The 25,092-nt window shown below is 40.8% G+C and overlaps 3 protein-coding genes across 3 annotated transcripts; all 3 read left to right on the forward strand.

The window, feature by feature from the left end:
- Positions 1–1,903, forward strand: LOC112234317 (homeobox protein Hox-A13a). The gene is made up of 2 exons (XM_024402382.1): positions 1–715; positions 953–1,903. The coding sequence occupies exons 1-2, from the start codon at positions 49–51 to the stop codon at positions 1,198–1,200; spliced, it is 915 nt and encodes a 304-aa protein (XP_024258150.1). The 5' UTR covers positions 1–48; the 3' UTR covers positions 1,201–1,903.
- Positions 1,904–12,661: 10,758 nt separating this feature from the next.
- LOC112234304 (homeobox protein Hox-A11a) lies at positions 12,662–15,785 on the forward strand. The gene is made up of 2 exons (XM_024402369.2): positions 12,662–13,555; positions 14,383–15,785. Exons 1-2 carry the CDS (start codon positions 12,913–12,915, stop codon positions 14,613–14,615), a joined length of 876 nt encoding a protein of 291 aa, XP_024258137.1. The 5' UTR covers positions 12,662–12,912; the 3' UTR covers positions 14,616–15,785.
- A 4,541-nt stretch (positions 15,786–20,326) lies between these two features.
- LOC112234316 (homeobox protein Hox-A10) lies at positions 20,327–23,080 on the forward strand. The gene is made up of 2 exons (XM_024402381.2): positions 20,327–21,351; positions 22,221–23,080. The coding sequence occupies exons 1-2, from the start codon at positions 20,463–20,465 to the stop codon at positions 22,493–22,495; spliced, it is 1,164 nt and encodes a 387-aa protein (XP_024258149.1). The 5' UTR covers positions 20,327–20,462; the 3' UTR covers positions 22,496–23,080.
- Positions 23,081–25,092: the final 2,012 nt, after the last annotated feature.

The following is a 25,092-nucleotide window of genomic DNA, read 5'->3' on the forward strand; positions in this document are numbered from 1 at the left end:
TGTGCTTTTTTAAAAAGAGCCAGAAGCCTCAATGTTGGATGTTGTGCTATGACAACGTCACTGCTCCTCCGTCCTCGCTGGGTCGACCCGTCGGTGATGTTCCTCTACGACAACGTTTCCGATGAAGTGAGCAAGAACATGGACGCTAGCGGTGGTGGTTTTGCGGGAGGCAACTTTGCGGCGAACCAATGCAGAAACCTGATGGCGCACCCCGCGTCCCTCGCTCCGAGCACCGCGTACTCGTCAAGTGAGGTCCCCATCTCCGGTATGGGTGAGCCAGCCAAGCAGTGCAGCCCTTGCTCGGCTGCGCAAAGCTCCTCCAGCGCGTCCCTGCCCTATGGATACTTCGGTAGCGGCTACTACCCGTGCAGAATGTCTCACCACAGTAGCATAAAGTCGTGCGGCACGCAGCCCCCCTCTGCATACGGGGAGAAGTACATGGACACGTCCGCCTCGGGCGATGACTTCACCTCGCGGGCCAAGGAGTTCGCCTTCTATCCGAGCTATGCGTCGGGGCCATACCAGCCCGTTCCCAGTTACCTGGACGTCCCCGTGGTACCAACTATGAGCGGGCCAGCAGAACCCAGACACGAGCCCCTGCTGCCCATGGAGAGCTATCAGCCGTGGGCTCTGACTACAAACGGGTGGAACGGACAAGTCTACTGCACCAAGGAGCAGCCTCAGCCCGGACACATGTGGAAATCCTCCATACCAGGTACAACACAAGGAGCTAGCCCTCAGGTTTTTACGCAATAAACCAGACAGTCTTTTCAGTGTGTTTTTATAGTTATATGTACGAAATATTTTGTCCTTTATGTAATGCCTAATGTAACAACATTTTCGAAACGATGCATTTTTTTGTAAAACTGTCTTGTATGATAGCATTATGGCTAGGCTACTATTGTAACCTTCTTATACCATATCTATTTTGTTTTCCTTTTTTCTCCACCAGACGCAATGTCTCACATAGGAGGGGACGTGAGCTCCTTCAGACGTGGAAGAAAGAAGCGCGTGCCATACACCAAGGTGCAACTGAAGGAACTTGAGCGCGAGTACGCGGCCAATAAATTCATAACGAAGGACAAACGAAGGAGGATATCGGCCCAGACGAATCTATCTGAGCGACAGGTCACTATCTGGTTTCAGAACAGACGCGTAAAGGAGAAGAAGGTGGTCGTCAAAGTGAAGAGCATCAGCTAGTTCTGAACGATGGGAATTGAGTACACACACACACACACACACACAAACACACACACACTCAAAATGCTCTTCACGGTTTTTGGTTGGAACAGTTGACTCATTATATCCCACCGATCATGATTCACAAATGTAGGCCTATTTTGCCAAATGCGTTCCGGGACCTTTTTGGAACGAATATGCATAAAAACTCTGGACCTTCCACCTTTACTCCATGATGTAAAATATTGTTCGCGGTGAATGGATCCCAAAGCAGAAAGGGGCGTGTAATTTTTGCGACTGACATGCAGTACAGGAAAACAGACACCCTTCAGAGGTGTGTGTTTTAGTTTCTCATTTTATCTGCAACTTCACCGTGTGGAGGAAAAAAACATTTGGAAATCCACAGGAAGTGACGGCATTTAGGATTATAGCTTCCACGGTTAAATATTAATCCGTTCCATTTCCCCTTCAACACACCACTTATCATGTGCATCTTAATTTAAAGTTAAGCTTTTTCAAATGGTTCTCATGCTCTCATTCATAACGACTCCATGGTGCATTCCCTCTAGTAATGCATAGCTAATGTGTGTGTATTCATGTGGTTGTATAAGTAAACTATGCAGACAAAACTATACAATTTCAAGGCATCTGTGTGTGTCTGTAAAACATGTCGGTGTAGAAGGATTGACATGAAAATCCGGCCCAATAAAATATGGACATTGTTGAATCAATCATATATATCCACGACTTCTGTTTTGAACATCCATCCAGTATATTACAGAGAAATGGTTCAGTTTTTGGTGACATTTTGATGTCAATTGTGTCATTTTGTCATAGCTATTCAAATGTGAAAGGATCAGTCATAGGTTGGTTGAAGTTATGCTTAGATTCAGAGGCAGTGTGAGAGGCTCGAGTAGGTCTGTTTACGGTGTGTAAGGAACATGTCTGACCGCGGTGATTTATGCGTCACTGAGGAAGGTCCTCGTTTAGCCATACTGGGTTACTCTGGGCTGTCGTTTTTTGTACGTTAATTCCATGTGTCGCCTGGTTGTGATGGTATTACGAAGAGTCTGAATCTATCTATTGAGTGCATCAAAAATGTATATTTCTGGAGAAAGATCAAATAATGGAAGTTGGTTTTGAGTGTATGTGCAGGACTATAATGCCAACATCGCCATCTACTGATGAAATCGTCTCAAGCGCTACAGTTGACTGTAGCCAGACTGGCATATGAATAGATTCTACCCTACTTAGCCACATCAACTAGGCTATAATAATAATAATAATAATAATAATAATATAGTTACATTTATATGAGATAAATATGGAAATATGTAGCAACAATACCTGGACAAACAGCCTATTCGAAGCGATACTTGCTCCAAATGTTCTCTATTTGTTTGTCCTGTTGTGTTTACTGTTACATGTGTAGATCTCAGTTGTGAATGTTCCGTTATTTCAATTATTCTCATTATTTTACATGCTTTCACAGGCATTTTTGTCAATTTTCGCGTCATAACACTATTACTGTGATGCAATCATATAGAGAATGCAGGAAGCATTTCTTCGATAGGAATTCCTACTTATTATTACGTCATAATAATATTAGTGAAAACGTCAATTCGATGCACTGTGTCTTAGCCACAGTTAAAATATCAGAATTTCAAAGGTGTATATAACCGCTTCTGCGTCACAGAGGTGAGCATTTTGGATTTTGAACATTAGTAGCCCCCCCCATGTGCTGCAGAAAACACCCACGCGTGGTTTAGGCTATTGTTGTTTTCGATTTCCTTGAGGTCTTGCACTAACCTGCAATAATATTTTCAATTATGTATTCAATGATCTCGTCATCCCAACGACAAAGTCTGTATGAAAATGTTTAGCATTTTGACATTTCTTAATCCCCTATATGACTGATCATCTTTTGTTGTAACAGGTGAGCGTCTCGCGTTCATGTCTGCTGATAATATCCATATCACACCAAATCACAAAATGAGAATCGATTTCAAATGCGGGATATTATTGCTGCAGGTCTAGATTGTGATGCAGGTCTACATGTTTAATTCTAAAATAGTTTGGATTGAAAAGGTGCATGGGTGGCACATTATATTAACCGCAGTACTAGTCTAATCCGTGAAGTAACTTTATAATGAGATAGAAGCCTATACAACATCATTTTAGCTCAAACGTTTTTAGATTTTCTTGGAAAAAAGACTTAACAATAAAGATGTTGATATTTAAGACACCTGATACTTATACATTGTTATTACATTATGCACATCTGTATGCAGGCTAATATGAATCCGTGAAGTAACTTTATAATGAGATAGAAGCCTATACAACATCATTTTAGCTCAAACGTTTTTAGATTTTCTTGGAAAATAGACTTAACAATAAAGATGTTGATATTTAAGACACCTGATACTTATACATTGTTATTACATTATGCACATCTGTATGCAGGCTAATATGAAGTGCTAACCCGTGAATTTAACATCGAGAGAAAAGGCCGCAGCCTTTTGATTCGCTGATGCTGCATTATCACGCCACCAGCCGTAGCCTACAACTATTCTATTATTCCCATTCAGAAGTGGTTGAAAATGTGACATTTATAATAGAGCGCTTTCTTAAATAATATTCTGATTTGCACCATGTACTACTTTGGTGACTCAAGATAAAAATGTATGTTTCTCGTTGACAGGCCTACCACTTTGGTTCTATTACCGTATTAGTGGAATCATATCCGTTAAGTCTCAGTGTACTAGGCTTAGGACTGTAACATACATTTTTTACTGTGGCACAGGCCACTCTTCAAATAAGAGAAGAACGCGGACATGAAACTAGCAAAGCAAACAAACATGGTGATTATATAGGAGAAAGGTTTTGCACTTACAGAACCCGTAGCAATGACTTGTGTTTTTATTGTTGAAGGAAGTTCAAAAGCTCCTTGTCATTATCTTCGTGAATACCAGTCTATGAACATTTACCACAAGCATTTCACGATCAAATAGAAACTTATTATAATTGTCAAATAATTACGCAAATGTATCCTGCGGTAACCGAATTCTGCAAGAAAATAGAAATACATACTGCTCCCACGAATCAGAATGCAGAGGCCTTGGCATGTTTGGCTACATATTTGTGTTTGTTTTTTGAATAAATATGCTGAGTGTAGGCTATGTTGCATTGCGAAATCAGTCTTCAACGCAGGAAGCAGCAGAGGAACTCATATCGTCTATACAGGTAAACATACCAGAATATTCAATGTTTTCACCCTCTACTACTTTAAGTTATCCATATATCGTAAATATATTGATTCAGTTGCTGCAGGAAAATATATATAATTTAAGAAAAGCAAACGTCTGGCCTTCTCCGTGGCACAGGGAAATAACAAGACACATTATGCTTCTAGGCTGTGCCATTGTCTTTTGCTATTTTTAATCAGTGATCTCGCACACCTGTGGTGCATGGTATTTTTCTAGCAACATCCGGAATCACACATTAATACATTTGAAATAGAAACGGTCGCGTCCTAATGTTTTTGCTGTTTCAAAAAGTTGCTTCTATAATGCTAACGATTAAACACCGTTGTAGATGTTATGGTCATAGTCTATAGGCTGTCATGAAGGCAGTATAAATGTGCTATCACATCAAAATATAACATTATAACATATCTAACCTAAATAAGGCTAGAATGTCTCTTGATTATAAACAAGTTATCGAAATAAATTGTTTTACTATAGTACTTTTGTATTACTTTTATATTAGTAATACATGCATGGTTTATGATGTATAATAAATTGTGATTTGCAGTTTAAAACAGTTTTTAATTAGTAACAAAACATGTAGACCTAATCATGTAATAACTATTTAAGCAGCATAAAGAGCTGAATTTCAAATTAAGTGTTGTCAGTAATTCGTAAAGAATTATAATGTAAAATTATGCAAATTATATATAATGACTTTTAACTTCTTAGTTTCTCAAAACGATTATTTATTAGGCATTACACTAAATCCTCTGGCAGACAAATTGAATTCAGGGTCAAGTATGTCTTCACCGAGAGCACCGTCTGCGTGCAATGTCTCCGTCCTTGCGTACACGGTTCCGACGCAAACACACGCGAACGCGCACGCCACCCATGGAGAGAGATATTCAAACTGTGGCTGGCGAATAGAGCATGGCAGGCTGGACTGGATTCTAATTCTGGCACACGCCCAGCGCTCACTGCAGCATTGCTGGAGTCTTGCTGCCACCCAAAGGCAAAGCCAGACATGACAGCTCCTAAGTAATCCAGGCAGAAATTCAATTTGGCATTCCCTGTTGCATAAAATGAATGATATACATACAGGTCCAGAGAGCTCAACATAATTCACTGTCTTACTGATTCGCGCGTAATGGCAAACGGGCTAAGTGAAGTAAGAAGTACATGATCGTCTGTAAATCTTTTTTGCTGCGCTATCAAATAGTCCAGACGTTTTAAGGGCTATAGAATTTCACTATTCCATTTCCATTTCATATCTGCACTGAAATATCTGCTTTTATTGAAACGTCCACAAAATTTCATATCTTGTTTTTTGCCTTTCTCTATGGAGAATACATTTTTGCATCAGTTTTAATGGCTGTTGGCGGTCAATCCTAACAGAAAAAAACACATACAAAAAAGCTTTCAAACTTAACAAAGAAAAAAAAAGTAGGCCTATTGTAGTAACCGTATTGTTGTCTGGCGGAGGAGCAGCCTATGGTATGGGACCTATATCTGAATAACACAATTAAATAAATATTGCATGTGTATGATTTAGGCCTGTTTGTTGCACTGTGTTCTGTGTGATAGTTATTTAGGCTAGAAGATTAACGGAAAATATAGCTAATATACAACTCAATGTGGACAACTAGGGATCTTAACATGAACCTGCGCCCCGTTCACACTGCGCCCCGCTCTCCCAACTCTGTCATGCGGGGAGGAGATGAGTAAAGGCCGGGGCTAGTGTTGTGCTCTTTACTTTGACCTTCGCTGTCTACCCGGGTAATGGAGAGAGACTATGAAGAAGGCTGTAATCTTCAACTGGCTGGCCGAGATATACTGATGGTGTTTTCCAGAGGCCTACCCCGCTAGCCAGGATAGCGCATACAGATATGGTTTAAGTTCACGCAGTATAGCCTGCTAAAATACCTTAGCCCGGTAGACACCGTGGGATACGGTCGTTTTAACAGCGGTCAAGCAGAGGCACTTGACCGAGGATATGTGCGTCACACCTCCGTAGGCTGCGCTCTCGTGCCCTGGCCTATGCGTTTACTAGTTCAAGTAAGTCGGTGGTATTTTTTCTTCGGCCCATACAATTCAGTAGGTCTATTCTCAATTTCTACGAAGAAGGTGTATTGACACCAATGATTTTGTAGCCCAATCCAAAATTAACCTTGTGTTCGGGCAAAGGAGTCCGGCTGCAGTGTAGTATGCTATCTTTTTCTTCTTCAGTAGGCCTACTTATGTCTTAGTTACACACTTTGTTCGTTATTTGTCTGTTTTTATACGATGCTATTGTGCTCCGATTTGCGTTTACAGAAAAGGGATAGGCCTATAGAGGATAGGCCTTGTTATTTTGAACGGCGTGACATAGGTCCTTATAACGGAAAGATTCATGAGATATATTTTCCGTTAATATTCTAGCCTAAATAACTATCACACAGAACACAGTGCAACAAACAGGCCTAAATCATACACATGCAATATTTCTTTAATTGTGTTATTCAGATATAGGTCCCATACCTAGAACCGGAGAAAAATATCCTGTCATCGTCGACAAATCTAAATCCTCCCTCACCCGACTCATAAACAAACAGAAATATATGTTATAGCCTGTATTTAAATATTCTTATTGGGGAAAATACTATGAGATTATTTTTTATTGAGTCATGAGTACATTTCTATGATGAGTCCTTTAGGGGACGTATTCATTTTACAAGGTAGAAATAATGTAACTTCTGACTGAGCTAAATGTAGAATTGATCCAAGTAACACAGTGTACTCGTAGTCTATACACTGTTATCACAGCTTTATATGGTTAACTCATTTTTGTATTTAAGCGAGCGACGTCCATAAGAAAATCAAGTTCAAAAGCACGAGATGCGTCAAGAAAAAGTAGGCCTGTTTTCGTTGCTACGGTATATAGGAAAATTATTTGGATAAGCATAGGGTGCTGATATTGGTGGGTCTACTTCACACTATATTACATGCCCAACACTTCCGTGACTCCTATAGAAGGCTATAAAATGGAGAGAGAAAAAAACGCAGTTTTGTTTCACAATTTATTAAACTATAGCCATTGCAACATTATGTACACAAGTCAAAGGTCCTGGTGAAATTTTTTGAAATGTGTCTTTTGCATTATGAAGTTATTTTCTCGCCAATGTTTAACTACATCGGGAATGATTATAATCCATATTCCATGCAACACACGGTTAGTTGTTCTGTTGTTGCGGTTGTCCACTCCGTCGCTGAGGTCATTTTACTCGTTTTGTGTCACTCTGTCATTGGGAGTTCAATGCGAGACTGATGTCAGTCGTTTCCCTTGAATTGATGCAATAGATAGTAAGGCTAAAGACACGTCCTCCCATTGACCAGGGAGTTGAATAGGGTTCCCACTATGGGCTCTGTTTTTCCTTGTGGTCCCTCCTCGGTTCCTCTCTCGTCCACCGTCGCCCTCTCCTCACATTTCTGTCACCTGTGGATAAATAAACAGTTCTTTACTGATTAAAAAAAGTTCACGCCTCCTGGTATCTTCGTGTTTGTTAATTCGTATTAAAGTATATGTCAGAGCTTTTTGGTGATGTTTCATATGACTATATCTGTGTGGTAGTAATCGCCCTCGTCCGCGCCCTCTTCGCTTATAGACTTGATTACCGCCTACAACTTAATAACAGCCAAGATGAGATATCATTAAAGTTCAAAAACACGTTTTTTTTCACAACTGTGCATAAAATAATCTCAAGATAAATGTTTAGTTTTAGCCTACTTTTGACGAATCAAAATATGGAAATGAAGCACATGTTTTGTGTGGAAATGCAGAGCAATCGTAAAGGCGATGCGTTTCGTGTTGGGTCTTTGCGTAATTGAGTATAAATCTACGCAATTTAGCATCACTTTTCGTGAAATACTCACGTGTTAGCAAGATTACATTAAATGTTTATTGAACATGAATCGATATGTATTTATTTTGTATATTGGAGGTTTTACAGCAGACCTAATGCTTTTTTTCTGGCTTGGGGTTAGAATGAATTGTAACGTGAGAATAGGTTGCTATGCAATAGGCCTATATAGCCCCATTCGATGTTTATGTTGAACATGTATATACCAATTCAGTTGACATTGTTGAAGATGTGTAAGACATCACCCACGTTTTTCGTTGGAAAACAATAGACTTTATGCCAAAGTGCAAGGTTCATCTAAGTAGCCTAGGCCTACGCCATTTTGTTTCCCATTCATTGGCTTTAGGCTGAACAAATAAACGGTACACAAAACATGGTACACACCAATAATAAATTGTACACATCACTTTCTGAATGGTAAAATCGTACTGTAGTCAACAACAACAGTCTAATGGATTTTTGTATATCAATAATCCTTGGGCTTTAGTAGTAAGTCTAACGGTAATTGAAGAACAAAGAAACAAACAATGGAAAAACGAAGGACATTTTAAAGACATATCCTCAGACAGCAAAGTTGAATTGTTTCGTTTTGTAAAAATACTTGTGCCATGTGTGCCTATTTGTCACCGACCAATATTCCAGAACAAGTTATTGACTTGGATAAGCCTAAAGAGTTAGTGTTAGACTTTTACCTTCATTCATCCTTAATGTGGCAGCCCTATCGCCCTTATTACCATCAGTGGGACTAAATCAATGCCTATTTGCGTCCCTTTGTTGAGATTTAGTGAAGTGAACATTTTTCTGTGCGTAAAGTTAATTGTTTAATGTACCAAATGGAGAGGACTATAATCCATGGGTTTTTGGTAATTATTTTTTTATTCTGTTTTTTATTTCACCTTTATTTAACCAGCTAGACTAGAAAAACATTACAGTTCTATTATGTAATATCAGTGTAAGTTTACTGGTGTCTAGTTCTCAAATTAAAACTACACCAACAAATCTGCTATTCCAAAGTCTAGAAAGCAATCCACGAAGGTTAAGTTCATTTTTAGACGTCACTTCATACATGCAGAAATCGATCTGTCTTGTAACCTAAAGCCACCTTTTCTTTTCCTTAACTCGCAGTGTTGTTGCCAGAAGCTGAAAATGAATTTGTAATCAGGGAAACTTCATCCGGGGCATACTGTGCCCTTAAATGGCGTCTGCACTCCCTACTGTAAGGGCCTACCCCGCGGGCGGTGACCCTCTCCCTCCGCCGAACTTGAAGTCGACCGCACAGACAACGCTATGGCGTGGGGGGCTGTTACGCAGAGATGCCGTCTTATTTTTTGGCCAACGAAGAATTCACAAGACCTTAATTAAGAGAGATATCGTAGGGTCGACATGAATCAAGTGTGTTATGAAGCGTCTTCCTCGAACATAAAAACGGTTTACATGTTGAAACTTAAATGTCTCTCTTAGCTTGTTTCTAACTTTAGTGAATGATTTAAAACTTTTGGATCAGTATAAACAAATAGTTCACGTAGAAAAAAGGTTTTTGGAGCTAATGCATTTTTATAAGAGTAAGTATGAATCTTACCTGTCTTTGTTAAGTTTTATAATGTCTAGTTTTCTTTTGTCGCTGGACTGCTTCGGCTCCTGACTTTGTCCGTGTAGGTGGCGACTTCCTATCACGCCTGGTCGGTTTGATGGTGTCTGGCCGAGAGAAAAAAACGCAGTATAATACTATGGGAGCTATAAAAACTCAGGTCTGTGCCTTTGGTATTCCTGGGCACCCTGTGCTCAATTACGGCTTAAAAGCTCTAGCTCAAGTCGTAGAATTTGTCTGGATTGACGAAGAGGCGGAGCGTGTGGTTTCGAAGGCACAGGGTTTGTTTGTGTCCCCACAATCATTTGAATAGGAGGCAATGCATGAACGGATGACCCGAGATATTCTAATGCTTCTATTTGTTTCTATTTTGGAACATGCGTTTAAGCTCATAGCCTAATTACCGTTTCTTAAGACATGTTATGTTTTCGAGGTCATATTACAGTACGTGTCACGTTGGCGCATTCTGAAGCTCGGTGTGTGTGGAGTTTAGGCCGGGCGGATTTGGGTAAAGCGAGTCCCCGCGGTCCTAATCCGTTCTCAGGTCGCTCGTTTACAGAACAGTAGAGTTAGGTTCCACCAGCTCACAACACGCAAAACCCACCACTGTGGTCTATCTATACGCAAAGAGACGGATGTCTTCATTGTCTTATTGATAGTAAAAATGATAATACCCTACTATCCTACATAATCTAATTGAACATGTATCATCACATGTATCTTATTCAAAATGTATCATCAAAAAACAAACTCGAAAAGGATTCATCTAAATATGTAATTTTGTATTTCATTACAACAAGTAAATTGTATAACCTAATACACTTTATTGGGCTGTTAAGAATTCATAGGCCTATGTGTTTGTAATTCTATTCAATAGATGCGAAATGGGTACAATACTCGTGAGGAAAAATGCAATCTATAGTATTTAGCCTAATTATGAGATATAACTATATATACTTTTTAAATGTTTAAACATGAACCTTTTTTGACTAGTGTTCCACCTTTGGTTAGATTGTCTATACATCATGTGCTAATAAGGAAATAAATGTTTACCCAACATAATCTTTAGAATGAATAATGGTTTCGAACATAATTATTGCCCATAGGCCCATGGAGCCCATAAAAGTTGTTTAAACGTTTCTCGTGGAGTTGGGTTTAAACGAGGACAACGTCTGGAGAAATCTTTCAAAACAAATCGGCTATTGATTCAACATCAATGTATTCCACAACGCTGATAGTTGTAGTGTGTTGACGCTATTTCAAATATTGTCTGGACTATTGTCTGGGCCGCTGAAGGGGTGCGCAGTCTGTTAAACGGAATTGGACTGTAAAACTGAATTGCATTGTAGTTCACAATGTCTTGCAGGTAATAGAAATAGATGTCTATTTCCTCATTCCATCTAGAAATAGGCCTATCTGTGCGTAACTTTACGCATTGTGCAATCTGGATAATATTGCTATTTACAGGCGGTGAGACCTATATTCGTATATTATTCATAGATCACGGAGTTCAAGTTGAAAACAAAACTAATTTTGCAGTTGAGGCCTAATTATGCAACCTAACTAGCAACGAACTACAATTAGTTTAACATAGGCCTATTATGATTTAACAAACGTCCATTTTTAACTAGCCTATTGTTGGTCTAGCGCTGGGTGTTTATAATATCCAGACAGACACCCACAATCAATTCATGGGCATTTATCTCTATCTCTACCTACTGCACTCAAATATGAAGTATTGATCCGGTGCCTCCTCAGTTATCGCTGTCGTAAACAACATTGTGCAATATAGGCAACTTTTTTAAAACCGCTTACAAAACGTCCGTCTTTTTTTATGTGGCGAAATACAGGTGATGTACGGGTTTGGAGTATTTTAACAGCCAAGCGTCGATATGAGCTGTCTGGTGTTGTCTAAGTGTTGCATGGCCTAAAATGTCTGTTTGGTCGTCGCGTCGCTGACACCTGACCGGAGGCAGGGCCAAACATCAAGGCTTACTTGAACATGACCCTGATTGACAAATGTTGCCGTGAAGCCAAACGGTCATGATATAATGTTGTAAATTATGAGCACACACCTCAGTCACAAACATCAAACATAGAAAAATAACATATTTCCATGCTGTCTTTGTTTTTGCAAAAGCATAATCAATAGTCTTGGATTTGACTATTGAATGAAATGTACTTACACGTTTAGAGGATACAGATATTGTTGGCAAGCCTCAAATGTGTAATATTTCCAAAGACATCTTCAAACCCTCAGGGATATCATAAAGCTTACAAGACGCATGGAGATTCAACCAGTACTACCCCCCCTCCCCCCTCCCCCAGATTAGATGTCGAATGGCGCATAGCATATGTGAAATTGATATTGAATCAGATTAGTTATTCGATAGAAATATGTCACTTCCCTACATTTTAACAACCAATGCAATTATAGTTTTCCCTCTGACTTGCTGCATGTAAGGGAATTCATTTTAGACCGACACGGCGATAAACCACCAATGTCAAGCTTCAGGACAACTAGCAGTATGTCTCTCTCACTCACTCACTCACTCACACACTCATTCACTGAATAAGTCCTCACTCTCCATGATGCACGCGCGTGCACACACCCGCACATACACCCTCTCTCATAGCACACACACCCTCGACCCTCTCTCTCTCCCTCACTCTCTCAATTCAATTCAATGGGCTTTATTGGCATGGGAAACATGTTTACATTGCCAAAGCAAGTGAAAGACAATATACAAAAGCTAAATAAAAAATAAACCGTTAACTCTCTCTCTCTCGCGCACACGCACAGGAAATCTGTCCATTTCTGCTGTTGGTCACGTGACCCACGCCTCCCCGGAATGGATGGAGTTGGCTCTCCACGTCAGCTTACGTCTCAAAATTTCTGCCTAGCGAACCAGCTTCAAAGAGGCACGAGCCAGGGCGCTCCAGAGCCATGTTAAGGGCGGCTATAGAGGCATGACCCAGATTGTGGTAGAGTGAAGGAATTATGGATTTTGACGAGCTGGTCCCTGTCGGTTCGAACATGTATTTGCCCAGTTGCACCTACTACGTCTCGGCGGGGGCAGACTTCTCCGGTCTACCCTCATTTTTGTCCCAGACCCCGTCTACTCGCCCCATAACATATTCGTACTCCGCTAACCTGCCGCAAGTCCAGCCTGTGAGAGAGGTGACGTTCAGGGACTATGCTGCCATTGACGCGTCTGGTAAATGGACACATCGGGGGAACCTGCCCCAGTGCTACCCCACTACGGAGGACATGGTTCACCGGGACTGTCTGTCGTCGCAGCCCACCATGGGGGAAATGTTTGCCAAAAACAACCCTGCCGCGTACCACCACCACTCCGGCGCGGGCTCTGCAGCGTCCAATTTCTACGGAAACGTTGGCAGGAATGGGGTGCTGCCCCAAGCCTTCGACCAGTTTTTCGAGACAGCATATGGCAACGCCTCGGAAACGCCGTCGTCTAACGACTATTCAGGGAACACAACGGCCACGAAACAAACAAACTCCGTGGCAGAGCACGCTCCACCGTGCCGGGATACTGAGGGGAAGGAGCCACGCGAGGAGACCAGCAGTCCAGAGTCCTCTTCCGGCAACAATGAGGAGAAATCGAGCAGCAGCAGCAGCAGCAGTACGTATTAAGTCAGCACCCTGGTTATGAGAGAAAGTTTGCAATCTAGCGCGCTGCTGTTAAATTCTTTATATGGTGTTTTATAAGCTTATAAGGTTTATAGAGGGCCTGTAGATTTCCCCAACAAAACTTTGTTATAAACTTCAGGATCACGTGCTTGGAATTGAAATTGGCCGTGAAAGAAATCAGAACTAGTGATTTTTCTTAACACTCCCTAAAGTTTTTAAAAAGCACGTAGTTATTACTGTGAATTGTAACGTAGACCTAATATTCCCGGTCATACATTAATCATAAATGTAGCCTAGTTTCACGGTTTCTTAGCATTAAAAGAGCACTTACTTGCATGTAATGAGGGGATGCCTCTGGTTTAGGGGTTAGCGCATAGGAGATCGTGCGTTAACGCAGTCTGGCAGTGTGTGTGTTGCACTAGTATGCTATTTGTCATGTTTCTGATGTGAGAAATCAAATGTAATCTATTGATGTGGTATTACTGTTGATATTATTTTATGATTAATTGCATTTCGTCTATAGCCTTACATGCACGCTGAAAACTGTCAGTTATCATGTATAGCATATGCAGTGTTCGTATCCACAACACTACATATGCTATTTAATGGCTTCATATTGTAATTGAAATGACTGCATAAATAATATATAGAAATTAAGAGGCAATAACAATATTTTTCGTCGTATTGATTTGGACCACATGCGTAATTATAGACTACCCAAAAGCCTATAACAATGCCTATAAATCCTAGAACATAGTCATTGATAACATGAGCTATTTGTATATTTTGGTGACCGCCATTCTCTTCTCTCCTCTCTAGGTGGACAGAGGACTCGTAAAAAAAGATGTCCTTATACAAAATATCAGATCCGAGAACTGGAGAGGGAGTTCTTTTTCAGTGTGTATATCAACAAAGAGAAGAGACTGCAGCTCTCTCGTATGCTGAACCTCACCGACCGCCAAGTGAAAATCTGGTTTCAGAACCGAAGAATGAAGGAAAAGAAATTAAGCAGGGACAGATTACATTATTACACCACGAACCCGCTGCTTTAGGAGTGACTTGCCATATGCGTTTACAGACTTATTGACTCGCTGTGGTCTCTTATCCCTGACGTTTGTGGCAGCAGTAGCAACAACACAACAACAACAATGTCTGCAGCTGCAACACGATGCTCAACTGTTAATTTCAAGTTCGAGGACAGGTAGCAGAATCTCTCCTGATTTCCAACAGTTTGAGAACGAGCATGATTTAAGTTGACACACTGACGGCATTTTGGCCATCAGACTTTGTTTTAAAAATATATTTCTGCGGATTTTGTCCTCACCAAGACTATGTTTCTTGTGTATCCTAATAATATTGTGCCACACTAGGTCTATTGCCTCCATTTTCGCCTCACAGCGCAGACAGCCTTACCAGTCTAACAATGACTGAGTCGGGTTAATTTTGTAATCGAAAAGCCTCTGGTAAATTACGTTTTCTGTTAGTAAAATCGTGTGGTGACGTGGTATAGGTTTTTTGTTGGCAGACAATATGTGCTGTTGTGCATTTCATAAATGAGGCTATGACTTTAATTCATTAATTGGTGTGACCAAATAATGAGACTTGGAAGAGCGCGATTGTACATTGTCTCTGTTCGTAAGGTTGTTTATTTTGCAGCCACTGATTTTCTATCACTTTTAAATACCAGCTGCGAAGCTCTATCAGCAAAATAATAAGGACCCGGTGTTAAATGGTGTTGACCCCAAACCGTGACTAGGCCATTGTAATAGTTTCAACACAACACATGTAGTAACATCTGTTTATATTTTGTATACTTGATTACCACACCTAATTTGGCTTTGAATTTGATGTTAATGCACGGACAAACCCAATGAGGATAATATTAACCCTATACAGACAGAACCTGATATAAGCTTGTTCAGCCTCATTGTAGCCTACGAATTGTTGCATTGCGACACGCCTGTTGTTAATATAGGTAATGTATGCAACAAGGCCGCAGTCTTTCGATAACCTGGATGCATATTGGCTGAATCTGGGTTTGTTCAAATATGACGAAATATTTGTTTCTATTATTCACAGGTCTTCTTGTTTTCTGTTGCAGTAACATGAACGTGAAAAGCGTTTTGAAATATATTGTCAGGGACATAATCTTGGATCAACTGCTTGGTATGCCCCAAATATTCTGTATTATCCTATATTTCGAAATTAAAAATGAAAAGATTTTTGAAGGAATGTACAAATGTGACTGGTTATTTTACTCAGACTGGAAACTATTTTGAAAGCTGTTTTAGCTTCACACAGGCCTTTTACGCACAACTCTTAACATTTTAAGCACAAAGAAATAAGACTAAATGCTATTTAAATATTTCAAACTGAGAGTTACTTACTCAAATGTGAAACCTTATTCGTGGAAACGATATTTGTGTGAGCGATTGATTGATTAACACCAATATTTCATCAAGCTACCAATCGTAAATGTTGATATGCACCTAAACGTTAGGCTACTATTTCTTATGTGTGTCAGGTTGTATTTTCTAATGACCTTTGCTCATTGCAATTGTATAGGGTGACATGCACATCTAGGCACTAATCGTTTTGAACTCACTGACGTATAGGCTACCATCATTCAGGCTTATCATTCAATGGAGTTCATTTATTGGCTTTGAACTTTGAATATGTTTGTCTCAATTACCCACAACACTAATGGTAAACAAGCCGAATACGGTCACCATGTGCATCTCCTTTTTCATTCACCTACACGTGTCTCTCATGGATTGGATTAAAATCATCCCTTCTTCCACAACATCCTCCTAAGCGAGCATCGCCATATTTGCTGTTATTATCACTCTGTTTATGAGCGCCAGCCGCAGCGCAATGGCGTTCATATATGACAGTCAAAAGGGCCATACACGTAGGGAGAGAGAGGCTGAAGTTTATGGTTGCCTCTCTCCGGCCTTACCTCGCCTGGCGCATCCTTTACTGCGCGCTGGAATTCCGTCCCTAATTACTGGACATCCTCCCGGTTGCCGCAGCAACGCGGCCATAAAATCTGTCTCAGAGTCTGGAGCATTTGTACAGTTGGAGTGCAGTGCAATAAACCGTCTGAGACCCAAGGTTATCAACTCTTTTACAAAGGAGGCGAGAGCGAAGACAGGGGAGAGGACGGATAGGAAAAGCCTCTGCTCACTGGCCGTTTCGACTTCATTTGAGAAGGTTTTTCCCCCTTCGCAGGTTGTCCTCCTTGGATCAGAGTAGCGGCCATGGGGCTTGTGCTCATTTGGAGACGCTGCTTCTTGCCACAGTGCGGCGCTGTTGAGATCAATGTCATTGTCGTAGATATTTTTGTTTGCAAGAACTCGAACCCAGCACAAGAAACCTTCAAGATTCTCGAGGGACACAATACCTTGCAACGCAGGTACATTTTCTCGAACAAAGAACAAAGCCTCATAATATGTGAGAGAGCTGGCTGTTCCTGATTTCAGAAGTAGATTATTTGAACAGTTTACTTAAGTACAACTGTATTGTAACGTTTCTTTCCTTTAGCTGTTTTGATCATTAGGTTGCACATTCAATATGGTGGTCAGCAGTAGAGCATGATTGGCAGTATAATTGTAGAGGGCCTAGGTAAGATATTACATGTAGTAGCCTAGCAACACGTGCGAGACTGAAAGCCTTATTTTGTGCTCTGCTACATTTGTTAGGCTTGTATATTTTACTTGTATAAGCATGGCCCAAATAAATATCGCAAAATATCTGTCCCAAATATCCAATAGAACAGGCATACATTAAGATATCAAGGTTATTACAGGCTGAAAGTATTTGTTCACAATCATGGAAAGAGGGGAGTGAATGTCTTATCCAAAGTAGTTCATTATCTATTCATTTCAGTGTTTTATATAAAACATTTTTTTTTAATGATCTGGATTAGTTGGCCCTTCTAAATCACAACAATCACTTGTGAAATCACCACTCTCACTGGGCTTTTTGGAACCAATCTGCATTTGGTGTCCTTCCAGAAGGAATTACTCTCTGGGTCGTGCCAAAAGTATAAATGATGTGATTGAAAAAGTAGGTTTGGTTGTGATACGCCAGACACGTGTGTCCCTTTCCTTCCTGTTCTAGACGCTAGAGAGGGGGATATTCGGTATCATTCCAAGGCGCGGATGGGGTTCGCCACGGCTCTTGAATGCGCGTGGACACCCCTCTACTACTCCTTTGTCTCTCGTGAAAAATAAATGCTTCCGCTGGATGTAATAAAACTCTGCATTATTGTTCATAACTGCACTCGCGACGAACATGATCCGTCCGAAACGGCCTCCCCGGCCACCATCATATGAGGTTGATCAAAGCGTTGTTCAGAGTAAACTGTTTTAGGGGAAATGATAGCTGGACAGCTGTGAAATGAAGATTTAATAGCCGCAATTAGGCTAATAACTGTAACACGGAGATATAACTGATAGGCCTAGGTTACACGTCGATACAGCAGCATGGGGTGTGTGTGCTGACTACAACTGTTTCAAAGCTGCATGTGCACATAATTAATTAACGTCAACATTATTAAGTATTGAATTTTGAGTGGCTGATATTTTATAAGATCATATATATATATATATATATATATATATTTGCTGATGGTGTTTTTGGTGATTTGTCTGGTAGTTAAGTTCACTGGTAATGGAATGCACAATTCACTGTTCAGTTTATAGAACAGGCAAATAATGTTAGCTGCACGGATCCCCCCTCCTCATATATACAGTATATATAGTCAACCCCAGGTATGCACCATATAAACCTTTTCGTTCCTTATACTTTAGAATTGATATAACTATTACCAGTCTCACTTCTATGTTTAATTGGGAGACATAATGAATAAGATGTCATTTTTCGTGACAGTGCAATGTTGTTGTTTTTTACCATCGAACTATTATCCCACTAGACCCAAACCACAACTATAAGCCTATAGTAACGATGCAGAAATTGCTTTTAGGTCTACATTTAAGGCCACGTTTGTGTTTTGGGGGGTTAAATCACCATGTTTACTTACTTGCTCAGGTTATTCCCATTGTCTCGTTGGGGTATTATAGGGCCTCAACTGGTCTCCCTCCATTTGGATGCGTCCATTCCTCTCTCTCTCTCCAGGTTGAAGTTAATCTGGGCCAGTTTTGACCATTACCCGGGTGGCCAGGGGCTTGTGGACCTCGGGCTCTGTTTTCACTCTGCGGTGTCCATCTCAATGCAAAATTGAGAAAAATGTATTGTTATTGTTGAAACAGCATGTCAATTAGATGCCCACAAAGGTATTTTATACGTGTGGTGAATTGTGTGAATAAAAAAAGCGTAGGTTCATATAGGACATGGCACACCTTAATATTTGATGAACGCATAATGATTATCTGCATCCATAGTTTGCTTTTACAATGCCTTTGTAACACGCTATTGGGCATCGAGGCTACACATCGAGGCTACACATCGAGGCTACACATAGGCCTATTTGTAACCAAAAACATCAGTTGGCGTTACTGCATCATCCTTCGACGCTAAATTGACAATGATATAGATTTAACCAGACTCCCCAAAATCATATAGTGCTGCTATTTGGTCGGATATACAGTCTGTTTTGATGTCCCTATATGTATATCTTATATAATAAATAGATCTAGAAGAAACGAATCATTTGAACACGGAGAAAATTGCTGTATGTAAAAGCGTATAATGTTCCTGCCAATTAGGCCTAATGCCTTCATCGGTGTTTTATCTCTCTACAATCCATTTACTTGTCAATTAATTAGACCTACGCAGTGATCTATTTTATATTAAATCACTGTAAAAGAATGTGTAGCCGTCTTGTTACGCCCTGTTTACGGTACCTGTTTAAACCTGAAGGGAACCTTAATGTTGGCTTACAGTTGTCACTTACAGTTCGGGAGGATTGTCGACACTGTGTGCGCATGAAAAGGTGTAGGCTATAGGCGCGAATGACTTGCGAAGTGGTTGTTTATTTGATTTGGTTTAATATGAACTAATGCTGGTTTTACTTTTCCAACGTTCATTTTAAATGAGCTATATAAGGAGTACATGTAGCCTAGTTGTATCTAGTCTAGTATCGATTAAACAGCATCTGAGGGCTGTTAAACCTTGTAAACCTCTCATTTTAGTACAGGAAGAACGCATAGCCTTATCTGCAGTTGATGGATGTAACACTTGGAGTCTCTAAACTTTTGCAAAGTCATCTTTAAAGGTCACTAACCTACAGTGTAAAATAGGGTTTCAAATACTTTTTCTAATTTTTATTTCATATTAATTGTGTTATGATGATGAGGTGAACACGTCATTATTTAGTAGCTTATATAGGCTTTCCTTTATTGGTCCTGTTGTTGCGTCTGTTTTTAAAACGAATATGGTTTCCATTTAGTCTTCTTGTGTGATATATACGCATATAAAGTATCAACTATAGGGAGCCATAGGGCTTAAGACAAATTAATCATTTGATTAATTAAACCATATGCTTATTTTACGCACAGTTCAAAATAATAAGGGATAAGACGCACTTCTCTTAATGCTGAAAACAGAATTGGTAGTTGATATGGAACATATGCTGCCGAACTCCCCTTTGCGCATGCATGGGTGCGCATAGACTACTTTTTATTTTCGAATGTTTGCATTCTGCACATATGGCCTCGCCCCGTCGGCGCTACGGTGGTGCATTAAAGCGAGACGAGAGAAACGCACTGATTGCTGTGCTTTCTCCTTTCTATTCCTCAGACCTTCGATGGCCCCGGCTGCTACGTGGTCGTGGATGGGGAGGGGCCCTGCGTATCCGAGCCTTCCTATTGGCTCCAGAGTCTGCACAGTGGAGAGGGGGGTACATCTAATCATATCCAGCATGTTTTGCACAAGAAATGTCAGCCAGAAAGGGCTATCTTCTCCCCTCGCCAAAATACACTACAATAATGTCATGCTCGGACAGCCCCGCAGGAAACGCGTTTTTTGTGGATTCTCTGATCAGCGGTCGGACCGAGGGTGCAGGGGGACACTACTACCCGGGCAGCGGCGTGTGTCTGCCCCATAACACCGCCTCAGAGGTTCCTTACGGACTACAGAACTGTGGATACTTCCCTGGCATAGGCAAGCGGAGCAACGCAGGTCCCCAAAACATGATGTCTGCCGCGTCAGGCGCGTATATGTCAGGCATGGAGATGTGGATGGACGCGCAGAGGTCGTGCAGAATGGACCAGCAACAAACTGTGGGTCCCCAGGTCGCGCCCTGCTCGTTCCCGCAGAGCATTAAGGAGGAGAGCACGTACTGTCTCTATGAACCGCAGAAGTGCCCTAAAGCCTCCACAGCCGAAGACCTGACATACTCGAGGCTAACCACAACAGGCTCCGGTTCAGGCTCGTGTACAGTCACCGACGGCGGCGGTGGTGGGGGTACTGTACCTGTGCCTGGCTACTTCCGCTTGTCTCAGACGCACGCACGCTCTCATAAAGTTTACCACGGTGCCCAATCGAACCCCTCTCATTCTCACTTTGGCCTACACCCCCCTACACCAACTCGTTTCCACACCTCGACACCCCAGCTGTCCTCAGCTTTAGCCTGCTCAGCCACGGCGGAGCACAGGAGGAGAGACACCGAGGAGGCTCTGTCCTCCGGTAACGCGCCCGAGCCCCAGCAGACGAACGCCCTACTGGGGGACGAGGAGACGCGAGCGTCCTCCGACGGGGAACCTTCCTCTCCCGAGGAAGCTGTGGTGGAGCTCGAGAAGGAAAAGTCAGTGAAAACGACTAAAGGTGAGCTGAAATCATCAAAAGGTGTTGTCACTCACTCTGCCACGGTTGGTTTTATTTCATACTGTATAGTGAAGCAGGTATGGCGACAAATAAAAAGATTATAACACTTGCCGAGAGACGGATTTCTGCTTTAGCATTCAGAGGTCATTTAGGTGTTTGTTTTTATTCAGGGATAATATATGGTCTATATGAGGCGACACCATGCTTTAGTTGAGAATATTTTAATGCCTTAATATCAAGCGGGCATGAAAGGTTTGGAAAAATAATAGAAGCAATTTAGTAAAAATGCTGTGGGGAAAAAAGCAATGTTATTATAAAAAAAATACATGTAATTATGTTTCGGTTTAGGCTATAGGTTAATCATAGAGTTTCCATTATAGGCCCTTGTTTCTTTGGACAAAAAATGACTTCACTGTCACTTCAAAATAGGCCTAACATTCGTAGGCTATGTCTATTCACTATCTACTAAAAGCCTGTTTTTATTTTTGTCTGTTGATATTTGTTCTTATTATAGTAGGTCTAAAATGATAGAAAATGTTATACATCTCATAAAATATATTTGAATTATTACCTGCACATGTTTTAAGTTCAAGCAAAGTACACAAGGCCGTTGAACCTTCCTTATGGAAAGGCCTATATCAACCCATTGACCTGCACAACACACACACACACACACACACACACACACACACACACACACACACACACACACACACACACACACACACACACACACACACACACACACACACACACACACACACACACACACACACACACACACACACACACACACAGAAGCTTGCGCGCGGCCTATCTTACATCCCAAGCTGTCAGCCTAAAAAGCATGTATCTACCATTTCCTTTAGGAGACTCAAAAAGTGAGAGCACCGCCAACTGGCTAACAGCAAAAAGCGGCCGGAAGAAACGTTGCCCATACACCAAGCACCAGACACTGGAGCTCGAGAAGGAGTTCCTCTTCAACATGTACCTGACTCGCGAGCGTCGCCTAGAGATCAGTAGGAGCGTGCACCTGACCGACAGGCAGGTCAAAATATGGTTCCAGAATCGCAGAATGAAACTGAAGAAAATGACCCGGGAAAACAGGATTCGGGAGCTCACGTCAAATTTCGGTTTTTCGTGATAACACTGAATGTTTTTAGTAAGCTTTGTATTAAACGAGCTTTAGTTATAATGCAAGTTGAAAAGGGCACATATTTCTTAGGCCTACAGGCAAGCCTTTGCATCGTCCTGTATAGCTACTGGTAAAACGTGAATGTTATCGGTTGTTTCTTATTTCTTCATATTCTGTCACATCTTGGAATAGGTGTCTTGGGTAAAATAATGGTTGACATTTTATCTAAATTGGAGCTACACATATAAATCACAATTGAGTTTTACAAATATATTGCATATATTGTGCAGTTTCTTTAAAATGTAGATTGCATGAAACAACATGATTCAGACCCCCCTTTTCCTGCATTTTGCAATGTGGATCACACAAGGCCTATCTATCAACAGTGAGGGAATAAGATGAGTCGACCTATAAATGTATTGTTCCGATATATTATGATGAGTTGAGGATCATTTTGTTGTGTAGACTCGAACTAAGGGAAATGTACATGAGCAGTCTACATTGTGAAAATGTTTTTATTGTGTATAACATTATGTACATATGAGATTGTGTTTTGTGTATTGCGTAATAAATTATAAATTCACATATACTGGATTAGACTGTTTTTTGAAGTCAGTGTTTATACCTCTGTATTTCTCGACATTTTTTTGTTGTAAAATAGTATAAGCATTTTGGACAGGTTATTGAATCCCATTTGAAGTTGTACATTGCTTGGCTTTTGCCTGTTTGTTCAGAAATGTTTTTAGGATCCGTGGAATAGCTCTCGGAAACTGTTTACATATGACACCAGTCATAATATGTCTAGGCGGTATAGGCATAGGCCTATAACGCTGCAAGGCGGCATTTGTAGAGTTTTATGACTTGCTCGTATATGACGATTCTCGCTCTCCCCAAAGACTGATTTCAGTCGAGAGAGAGACGTTTAGCCGGAGAGGAAGCAATGGACAGTGGTAGAAAGTAATATTGCGTTTTGACATTTTTGGACAAGGTCTTCCATTCATTTTGTGATTGGAATAGTGGAATAACTTCGATGAATGGGTAAGTCAATTTGTTGTTTGCGATTTGTGTTTTCTAGACTCAACATGTAATAAGAAAGACAGTTTCCAGTGCAAGGATATGATAATGAACATGAAAGAACATGGTACTTTCAATACAGGCTCGTTATGAACAGCATTGGTGTTTGAAATCGATATGAAAAACGAAGAAGACGTGGCGTTATGCATTGGCTGCTGTGCGTCTTGAGGCCTAGAGCGGACTGTGGAGTGGTTTAGGTAGTTTCATGTTGTTGGGATCTATTTTCTACCTCTACAACACGAAACTGTCTGAATTGGCCCAGTTTAATACATCGAAACTTCAGTCAACGTAGTCTGGGACACGTGCAATCTGATTGAATTGTATGTAATAGGATGGAGTGTTATTTGTTTTTACATAAGTATATGAATAAACAATAGGACATTTCTTATTTCCTTTAGCTGTTGAGAAATACTTACTGTCGTGTATTTATCTTAACATATCGTCAGTAATATTTATACAAACTCCACTTGTTATTTTCTTCGTCAAATTAAGCCCCGGAATTGCCTGTGTCCTATATTTATCTTGGTAAAAGCACAGCCATAGGCGAGTTGGACTTGGATTTAGCGTATAGATAAGCATGTTTTCTCTCACTCGTGACGCAATGACGCCAGACAAGGCCTCGGTTACGACCACTGCATTGGAGTGGAAGGGGAAGTTGAGTGTGCAACAGCGACCTCAGCGGCGCGCCGGTGGGCAATTGAACCGGATGCTTCCGCTGCGCAATACAGCCCGGACACAAAAGAGTGGAAGGGCTTTATGGCGATATTTAGATCCGCCAGACAAGCTGTTATCTGCGGGAAAAATAAGTGAATAACCCCTGCGGTATACTGGGTCCGTGTTAAACACACCCTGATTTAGTTTACAGCCTTAAAGTGCCATTGCATTCACTTGTGTGTCCTTTTTTTCTTTTGAAGGTTGCTGTCTGTGTTGTGTTTAAGTGCGCATAGCCTTTATTTATCCACTAGCCTCTTTATTTTGTTCTAATGTCTCTAATATATTTTCACCAAGCATTATCTGATTATGCACAGTGGTAGGCCCAATGCTTTCCAGGTAGATGAACGCCTATTTTTTCAGTTATTGGTGTGAGTTATGCCGGGTTTTTTTTCAGTATGGGAAAACAGGCTGGAGTGGATTATTTAGCAGTAGTCAACCGCCTGTGGCCTGTAAGGTGTTGGCCTAGCTTTCAGTTTTATTCGACGGTAATAAATAGAACAGTCATTCTGTGGGCTATCCTATCACGGTTCTCTAAAGCTATGGTAGGGCAAGGTTCGAGAACATGTCTGTGAAGTGTTACAACGTCTTACTCCGACATTTCCTCTCTTCATACTAGTTCAGATTTTATCATATTGTATCCAGACTTAGGTTTGCTGTTGGTTTGTATTGTATTTGCTTGTCCATTGTTGTTCGGTTTTTGAAAACGAGTTTTATTTCTGCATTCAAATTTGATTAGAACGTGATCTATGCGTCTGAATGATGAAATAAACAACCCCATGTTTAAACTATCTATTAAATGATCTATTTAATTGGATGTT

Source organism: Oncorhynchus tshawytscha, linkage group LG31, assembly GCF_018296145.1.
Source record: "Oncorhynchus tshawytscha isolate Ot180627B linkage group LG31, Otsh_v2.0, whole genome shotgun sequence".
NCBI lineage: Eukaryota > Metazoa > Chordata > Actinopteri > Salmoniformes > Salmonidae > Oncorhynchus > Oncorhynchus tshawytscha.